The sequence below is a fragment of the Miscanthus floridulus genome, chromosome 5 (assembly GCF_019320115.1).
Source record: "Miscanthus floridulus cultivar M001 chromosome 5, ASM1932011v1, whole genome shotgun sequence".
Lineage (NCBI taxonomy): Eukaryota > Viridiplantae > Streptophyta > Magnoliopsida > Poales > Poaceae > Miscanthus > Miscanthus floridulus.
Window position 1 is genome coordinate 3,990,121 of NC_089584.1, and position 9,886 is coordinate 4,000,006.

At 41.1% G+C, this 9,886-nt stretch overlaps 1 protein-coding gene across 1 annotated transcript; it reads right to left on the reverse strand.

The window, feature by feature from the left end:
- Positions 1–920: 920 nt before the first annotated feature.
- LOC136454151 (uncharacterized) lies at positions 921–2,616 on the reverse strand. Its single transcript, XM_066454687.1, has 6 exons — positions 2,403–2,616; positions 2,239–2,313; positions 1,729–2,144; positions 1,557–1,613; positions 1,154–1,406; positions 921–1,054 (listed from the first exon to the last, which is right to left on the reverse strand). Exons 1-6 carry the CDS (start codon positions 2,614–2,616, stop codon positions 921–923), a joined length of 1,149 nt encoding a protein of 382 aa, XP_066310784.1.
- Between the last annotated feature and the right edge of the window lie 7,270 nt (positions 2,617–9,886).

The window sequence follows — 9,886 nt, forward strand, 5'->3', positions numbered from 1 at the left end:
AGAAGCTTCTGGAGTACCTTCTGGAGTTGGTACCGGATACCAAGAAGGCAGAGGTTCACCTTCCCCAACTCTAAATGGTGCTAGAGAGATCTACAAGTAACAAGAAACAATTTGGCAAATTAAGACATCATCTAGATAATAATACAAGTAACAAGAAACCATCTGGTGAAACCGAACTAGCTAGCTCTAAAGAAACAACACAAAAGATTCAGTAACTAAACCCACCATTACATCTGAGTAATTCTAGTGAGATCATTAAAAACCTGAGACAAGGAGACTACTGCATACAGGAACAATTCTTATAGCAGTCAAAATAATACTAAGAAAACTTGATGGTGTAGCTACAATACAAACAACAGAGAAATAAGACAAGGACCATTTTTTTGAGGCGCCGCGGCGCTGCGTGGCGCCCAACCCCTTTCACAACGCCTAGGCATTTGTGGCGGACGCCTAGGCGACGCCATACACATTGTAAGGCGTTGTAAGCTAGAATTTTATATACTAATGCAGCACATACATACCTCGTTTGTTACCAATTTTTGAGCCCATGTTCCTTTCTTTTCTTTCCAAAAGCTCTTCTCCCATGTAGCATCCATCCCCCTTGAAGGAAACTGCATGACAATTACAGAATTCAGCAATCAAACAGGTTATTAGTTGCTGACAATTAAATAGGAAACAATACACAAGAGGCAAGATAACAAATTAGCAAGCATTAGTGCATGCATGAGCATGACAAATGACATCATAGTCTGTCTCAAATAGTCCACAAACTTAGAATGAAGTACTGAACTCTAAAGCATACTAATTAAGTCAACTACACCAAAGCCATACAACAGGAGTGCAGGACAACACAAAAGTATAGCAAGGGTGTAAGACACAAAAGAATCCATCAGCAGGAGTGCAAATCTCTGTTTCAGCACTCAAAATCCATCATCAAACTCATCAGGATCAGCAGCCTTGTCTTCTTCAGTAGCAGGAACATTGCCATCTTCTTCACACTCGCTCACTTCCACATCATCATGTGGGTCTTCAACTTCATCTTCCTCTTCTCCATCTTCAGTAGCAGGAATAGGAACATTTCTTGAACGACTATAATGTTGAGTAGCAGTAGCTCTCCTAGGAAGATTACGATCCTACAGCGCTTGTGATGCACCGGTGGCTTCATCAACATGCTGCCATGTGAGCTCATTGATAGCATCAGACCCTCGAGCACCCGGAATGGGCACATGCAATGAATCAGCCCATTCATTGTCCCAATCAAACTCCTCAATGACCAAAGGGTCATATTTCTTGCCTGTCTTCTCACGCATAAGCTGAACCCTTGTTCTCATCTTCCGATTGTATGAAACAAAAACAATATCATTCAATCTCTTGTGCAGCAGCCTATTCCTTTTCTTTGTATGCATCTACAAACAAAAAAATCAGATGGGAAGCAAAACAAAAAATCAGATTGTATGCATCTAAATAGAAATTGTTAATCACAAGGATACTCACAAAATTAAAGATACTCCAGCATCTCTCACAACCAGATGATGAAACACAAAGACTAACTATACGCTTAGCAAGTCTTTGGAGTTCAATGGCTCAGCCACTATAAGAATGCCACCAATCAACTGGATGAAAAGTACAGCACATATTAGGAGTTTGGAATGCAATTAAGTTGCTAAAATTTGCAAGCTAAGATTAACAACACTTATGAGGACTCATTTTGTCATAGCTTTCCTTTGCCATTTTGTTTGAGAAGGCATCTCCACGTTGCTCTTCATACTCAATGGCCTGCCTATTGATCTTCATTTGTGTTTCCACATCTGGTATCATTCTTCCAAGCACTTCAATAAAACAACCTCTTAGCTGCCCAACAGTGGCATCAACATTAGCTTTTACAAGAGGATAAAATTTTCCTAGGTTCAAATATAGTGCAGCCCCATACAATGGATGCTCCATTTGGTTCACCCAACGCTTCTCAATAATGTCCATGGTACGCTTGAGCAGGCCCTGCTTGGTTGATATATTGAAGCTGGGCTTTATCCTCTCTTTTGCATGATTCATTAGAGTTGTGTCCTCTGGCATTGCAGGCTTCTCATCATCATCAACAACCCTCAAAACAATTAAGAGTGGGACTGAAGCTCTTAGGCAATCTTCTACTGAGTTCCAAAACTCAGTAGATAGCACAATGTCTTGCACTTGTTGACCTGCTGTAGTTGTACACAAGTTGTTCCCAATCCATGCTTCACTAACAAACAAGCTCTTCAAGGCATCCTTGTTCTTTTACAAACTCTTCAATGTCAGGTGGCAAATCAAGTCTTTGCTGCCCTAACAAGATCAGTCCCACATGTTTTGAGCCCTCATTGCACTAAGAAGCCTCCCATGCCTATAAATGAATGTGGTGACACGCCTAGCACGTGCAATAGGTTTCTTAAATGCCTTCAAGTTCCCAATTTCTTTCAACATCAGATCCAAGCAATGTGCAGCATAAGGACTCCAAAATAGTGTGGGAATCCTATCCATCAAAATCTTACCAGCAGCCTTGTAGTTAGCGCCATTGTCGGTCACAACTTGAACAACATTGTTCTTTCCAATGTCCTCAATCTTCTCCTGTAACAAATCAGCTAACATTGTTGCACTATAAACTTGACTTGATGCATCAATAAAAGTTCTAGTTTGGTTTTGGTGAATTGATGAAACCCTAAGTGCTAACCTAGTTTATCAAGTGATCATGAGATAGGTAGCACATTCCAAGTGGTGAAGCAAATGAATATCATAGCATGATGATGATGATGCCATGATAATGATCAAGTGCTTGGACTTGGAAAGAAGAAAGAGAAAAACAAAAAGCTCAAGGCAAAGATATAAACCATAGGAGCTATTTTGTTTTGGTGATCAAGACACTTAGAGAGTGTGATCACATTTAGGTTTGATAGCCGTACTATTAAGAGGGGTGAAACTCGTATCAAAATGCAGTTATCAAAGTGCCACTAGATGCTCGAACTCTTTGCATATGCATTTAGGATCTAGTAAAATGCTAACACCCTTGAAAATATTTATGAAAATATGCTAACACATGTGCACAAGGTGATACACTTGGTGGTTGGCACATTTGAGCAAGGATGGAGAAGTTAGAGGTGAAAAGGAGTTAGTCTCGCTGGTCACAAGGTGACCAGACGCTGGTCCCAGAGGAATCAACGCGTCTGGTCAGTTGTAACAGCGGAGACACTGGCGTCGGTCAAACGACCAGACGCTGGGTCTTGGACTGACCGGACACTGAGGCCAGTGTCTGGTCCTGTTGTCGGGCAGCGCACAGAGGCTAGGGCCTCTGACCGGCCGCTGGCAGGGTCCAGTCGTGCATGACCGGACACGTCTGGTGGGCAAAATGCGTTTCTGGAACCTTACTGGAAACGACCGAACGCTGGTGGCTCAGCATCCGGTCAGTTATAGCGCAGCGTCCGGTCAACTCAAGTGACCATTGAGATCAGGACACGTGGCTGTCGTCGGGCGACCGGACGCTGAGGTCCAACGTCTGGTCAACATGACCAGAGCGTCCGGTCAGCCCGTGTTGTGCCCAGTGAAGGGGTACAACGGCTCTATTTCATGGGGGCTTCTATTTAAGCCCCATGGCCGGTTGAAGCTCATACCTTTGGCCATTTTCATTGATATAGCAACCTTGTGAGCTTAGCCAAAGCCCTCCCACTCATCTCCATCATTGATTCATCATCTTTGTGAGATTGGGAGAGAATCCAAGTGCATTGCTTGAGTGATTGCATCTAAAGGCACTTGGTGTTTATGTTTCGCTACGGGATTCACTTGTTACTCTTGGTGGTTGTCGCCATCTAGACGGCTTGTAGCAGCGAGGATCATTGAGCGGAGGTTGGTGATTGTCTTCGGCTCTGATCGTGGTGATTGTGAGGGGTTCTTGACCTTTCCCCGATGGAGAGCCAAAAGGTACTCTAGTGGATTGCTCGTGGCTTGTGTGATCCTCATCTTGTGTTGGTTGTGCGGCACCCTATTGAGGGTTTGGCGTGTGAAGCCAATTAGCGCAGTGAACCTCCAAGTGAGTGAATCGCCACAACGAGGACTAGCTTGCCGGCAAGCAAGTGAACCTCGGTAAAAATCATTGTGTTCATCATTGATTCCGAGGTGATTGGTCTTCATTGTTATTCATCCTTGTGATTGATTGGTTCCTTCATCTACATGGCGGTATAACCTTCTTGATCACTCTCTTTACATTACCGCAAACTAGTTGTCAAGCTCTTTAGTGTAGCTAGTTAGTGAGAGCTTGCTTGCTTGGTTGGTGTGGCTCTTTAGTTAGCCTTTTGAGAGCACACTAACATAGGGTAGTGTCATAGCTATTGTGTGAATAGATACTATCTAAACTAGAATTGTGGTAGGTGGCTTGCATTTTGAGTAGGCTAGCGCAACACTTGCTTCGCCTCATAATTGTCTAACCATTTTGTTAAGTATTGTTGTAGAAATTTTTATTAGGCTATTCACCCTCCCTCTAGCCATTAGGACCTTTCAAGTGGTATCAGAGCCGAGGTCACCGTGATTTGAGGCTTAACAACCTTCGATGTAAAAATGGCTCAAATCAACAACACCAAGAAGCCACCCTAATTTGATGGCACAAATTATCCTTATTGGAAGTCAAAGATGACCACACACATCAAGTCAATCAATAGAAAGGTGTGGAAGGTAGTGGAAACCAAAATTGAGATTGGTGATCCGAAGAATCCCACCGCTGTCGAAGAAGTGCTTCTCCAAAATAATGACATTGCTCTAAGTGCTATTCATGATGCAATTGATGAAAGAACATTTGAGCAAATCAAGAATATTGAGATGGCTCATGAGGCTTGGAAGAAGTTGGAAGAATCATTTGAGGGCACTCAAGCCGTGAAGGGTGCAAAGGACATACATCCTCAAAGAGAAGTTTGCAAGCTTCAAGATGAAGGAGGATGAGAGTGTGCCGGAGATGTTCCATAGGCTTCAAGTGCTTGTCAATGATCTTAAAGCACTTGGTGAAGAGGTGAAGGACAAGGACTTCTCACATAAGTTCTTGAGATGTTTGCCTTCAAGATTTGGTACATTGGTCACCATTCTAGTGAGAAGCGGTTTGGACATCATGACACCAAACCAAGTATTGGAGGATATAATGACCGATGATACATATAGAGATGATGATGAGAAGGAAGAAAAGAAGGAGAAGAAAGATGAGAAGAAGGATGACAAGAAGAAGAGCATGGCATTCAAAGCCACATCATCCAAGGGCAAAGCTAAGCAAGAAACATCAAGTGAAGATGATGATTCATGGGATGATGATGATGATGAGAAGATGGCTCTCTTTGTCAAGAGATTTGGCAAGTTCATGGTGAAGAAGGGCTATCGTGCTAGGAGAAAGAAGTCTTCATCCAAGAACAAAGAAGAGTCTAGAAGATGCTTCAAGTGTGGAAGCAAAGATCATCTTGTTGCTCAATGTCCATATAATAATGATAATGATGATGACAACATGAAGAACAAGAAGAAGGACAAGAAGAAAAGAAAGAGAAGAAGGACACGATGGCCTTCAAGAAGAAGAATGGTGGTTCATATGTAGTCACTTGGGATAGTGATGCTTCCTCAAGTGATGATGATGATGATAGTGATGATGTCAAGACCACCAAGAAGAAAGTTCTTGCAAGCATTGCAATCAATGAGAAGCCTTCTCTCTTTGAATCTTCATCATGCTTCATGGCTAAGGCCACTAAGGTACAAACTAATGATGATGAAAGCGATGAAGAACATGATGATGAAAATGAAAATGAAAATAACCATGATAGTGATAGTGATGATGATGAACCCACCAAAGATGAATTATTTGACATGCTAGAAGATGCTAGAGAACACTTTGATATCAAGAGAAGGGAATGCAAAAGCTTACGTAAGGAACTTAAAGCCCTTAAGCAAGCCTTTGATGAGCTCAATGCATCTCATGAGAGGCTAGAGGAAGCCCATGAGAAGCTTGGCAAGGCTCACAAAAAGCTTGAAAAGGCTCATTCCTCTTTGCTTGATGAGCAAAATAAAAAGAAGCATGTTGAAACTTGCAATATATGTTTAACTTGTGATATAATTGATGAATCATTATCTATACCTATCATTGTTGCTCTCACTAACCCTTCTTGTAGCACTTCCACCTCCACCTCATCTAGTAGTGACGGTCTCACTTGTGATGCCTCACTAGTGGTTGAGAATGAGAACCTCAAGAAGGAGGTCAACAAGCTCACTCACACCTTAGCTAAGGCTTATGGTGGTGAGGACCGCTTGCTTATGTGCTTGGGTAGCCAAAGAGCTTCTCTCTACAAAGAGGATTGGGCTACACCCCCAAGAAAGGCAAGGCGGCCTTTGCTCCTCACAAGACTAGTTTTGTGAAGAACAATGGTCGGTTTTGCACTAGTTGCAAGCAAGTGGGTCATTAGAGCAAAATTGCAACAACAAGAGCAAAAATGCTAATGTATCCTCCATAAAGCTTGATTCATGCTATATGCTTACTAAGGGTATAAATGGTGTGAAGGCTAAGTTCATTGGTAAACCATGGATGGGCTCAAAGAAGAAAGTCATTTGGGTACCAAAGAGCTTAGTGACTAACCTTCAAGGACCCAAGCAAGTTTGGGTACCTAAAAAGAATTGATCTTCTTTTGTAGGTAAATTATAAAGCTGGAGGAAGGCATTAGGGTTCTTGATAGTGGGTGCACTCAACACATGACCGGTGATGCAAGAATGTTCAACTCAATCAACACCAATGGCAATGATGGTTATGATAGTATCACATTTGGTGACAATGGCAAAGGTAAGGTCAAAGGGCTTGGTAAGATTGCAATATCCAATGACATGAGCATATCCAATGTAGTTGCTAGTAGAGAGCTTGAACTTTCAATTTGCTATCCGTGGCTCAATTGTGTGATCATTGGATTCAAATGCATATTTGGGGTAGATGATGTAGAGATCATAAGTGTAGATGGCTCTAACTTGATCTTCAAAGGCTTTAGATATGAGAATCTATACTTGGTTGATTTCAATGCTAGTGAAGCTAGATTATCAACATGCTTGTTCACTAAGTCTAGCATGGGTTGGTTATGGCATAGAAGGCTTGGTCATGTTGGAATGAAACAATTGAATAGATTGGTTAAGCATGACTTAGTTAAAGGCTTGAAAGATGTTGTGTTTGAAAAGGATAAGCTTTGTAGCTCTTGTCAAGCCGAAAAACAAGTTGGAAACACCCATCCTAAGAAAAGCATGATGAGCACTAGCAAAGCATTTGAGTTATTGCACATGGATTTGTTTGGGCCAACACAATACACTAGCATTGGTGGAAACAAATATGGCTTTGTGATAGTGGATGACTATACTAGATACACATGGGTATTCTTTCTAGTGGACAAAAGTGATGTGTTTGCAATATTCAAATCATTTGTCAAGGGCATTCACAATGAGTTTGAAACAACCATCAAGAGAGTTAGAAGTGACAATGGTAGTGAGTTCAAGAACACTAGAATTGATGAGTTGTGTGATGAATTTGGAATTAGACATCAATTCTCGGCCAAGTACACTCCACAATCAAATGGCCTTGTTGAGAGGAAGAATAGAACACTTATTGATATGGCAAGGTCTATGCTTAGTGAGTACAATATGAGTCAATCTTTTTGGGTCGAAGCTATCAACACGGCTTGCTATTGTAGCAACCGCCTCTATTGTCACCGATTGAAAGAGAAGACACCATATGAGCTCTTGAATGGTAGAAAGCCCAACATTGCTATATTTTCAGGATCTTTGGTTGCAAATGTTATATCTTAAAGAAATGCACTAGATTGGGCAAGTTTGACAAGAAATGTGATGAAGGATTCCTACTTGGTTATTCCACTACAAGCAAAGCATATAGAGTTTGGAATTTGGATAGTGGTACTCTTGAGGAAGTTCATGATGTTGAATTTGATGAAACCAAGGGTTCACAAGTAGAGAATGAGAACTTAGAAGATGTTAGAGGCATTCAACTTTCAAATGCCATGAAGAACATGGATATTGGATGAATTGAGGCCTAGGCAAGTGAATGATGATGAAGATGATCAAGTGCAAGTGCTCTCTAACTCAAATGTGCAAGATGATACAAATCAAGTTAGTGCAAGTGGATCTCATGATAATGAACAAGATCAAGTGGCTAGTACATCATCTCAACCCAATGATCAAGCAAGTGCAAGCAATCAAGTTCTAATCCTCCAACCAACCAATGTTGCAAGGGATCATCCATTGGACACTATCATTGGTGATATTTCAAGAGGTGTGCAAACTAGATCAAGATTGGCTTCATTTTGTGAGCATTTCTCATTTGTGTCATCCATTGAACCAAAGAAGATAGATGAAGCATTGAAGGATGTTGATTGGGTGAATGCTATGCATGAAGAATTGAATAACTTCACAAGAAATCAAGTATGGGAGTTGGTAGAAAGACCAAAGGGATACAATGTGATTGGAACCAAATGGGTCTTTAGAAACTAGCAAGATTAAGATGGGATAGTAGTAAGGAACAAAGCAAGATTGGTAGCATAAGGCTATACATAAGTTGAAGGTCTTGACTTTAGAGAAACTTATGCCCCGGTTGCTAGATTAGAAGCAATAAGAATCTTGCTAGCCTATGCTTGTGTCCTATAACATCAAGCTCTATCAAATAGACGTTAAGAGTGCATTTCTCAATGGCTACATCAATGAAGAAGTATATGTTGAGCAACCTCCTGGTTTTGAAGATGATAAGAAGCTCAACCATGTGCACAAGTTGAAGAAGGCTTTGTATGGCTTGAAGCAAGCACCTAGAGCATGGTATGAGAAATTGAGGGACTTCCTACTCTCTAAATGGTTCACAATGGGCAAGGTTGACACCACTCTTTTCATCAAGAAGATTGGAAAAGACTTGTTTGTGTTGCAAATCTATGTTGATGATATCATATTTGGATCAACCAATCAAGATTTTGTGATGAGTTTGGAAAAATGATGGCTAATGAGTTTGAGATGTCCATGATTAGAGAGTTGAGTTACTTCCTTGGTCTTCAAATTAAGCAATTGAAGAATGGTACATTTATAAGTCAAGGCAAGTATATCAAGGACATGATCAAGAAGTTTGGCATCAGTGATAGCAAAGTCATTAGCACACCAATGGGAACAAATGGTAACTTGGATAGTGATGCAAGTGGAAATATGGTGGATCAAAAATTATATCGGTCTATGATTGAAAGCCTACTTTATGTGACCATGTCAAGGCCGGATGTCATGTTTAGTGTATGTATGTGTGCAAGATTTCAAGCCGCACCAAGAGAAAGTCATTTGAAGGCAACAAAGATGATATTGAGGTACTTGAAGCATACACCAAAGTTGGTTTATGGTATCACAAAGGAGCAAAGTTTGAGCTAGTTTGTTACTCCGACTCGGATTATGCGGGATGCAAGGTTGAAAGGAAGAGCACCTCGGGCACATATTAATTGTTGGGAAGATCACTTGTTTCATGGTCATCAAAGAAGCAAAATAGTGTTGCATTATCAACCGCCGAAGCCGAATACATATCCGCCGATAGTTGTTGTGCACAAGTACTTTGGATGAAGGCCACTTTGAGTGACTTTGGAATCAAGTTCAAGAAAGTGCCATTGCTATGTGACAATGAGAGTGCAATCAAGTTGACCAACAATCTAGTTCAACATGCAAGAACAAAGCACATTGATGTTCGCCACCATTTCATAAGAGATCACCAATAAAAAGGGGACATTTGCATTGAGAGTGTAGGCACCGAAGATCAACTTATCGATATATTCACCAAGCCATTGGATGAAAAAAGGTTTTGCAAGCTAAGGAATGAGTTGAACATATTGGATTTCTCAAA

Bases quoted from the DNA above. Each gene is read 5' to 3' on its own strand.
- LOC136454151 (XM_066454687.1), bottom strand. From the start codon at position 2,616: ATGTTAGCTGATTTGTTACAGGAGAAGATTGAGGACATTGGAAAGAAC. The intron at 2,314-2,402 runs GTGCTAGGCGTG...TGATCTTGTTAG, and splicing joins ATTTAAGAAACCTATTGCAC to GGCAGCAAAGACTTGATTTG. The intron at 1,614-1,728 runs GCAAAGGAAAGC...CTTTTCATCCAG, and splicing joins ATGCCTTCTCAAACAAAATG to TTGATTGGTGGCATTCTTAT.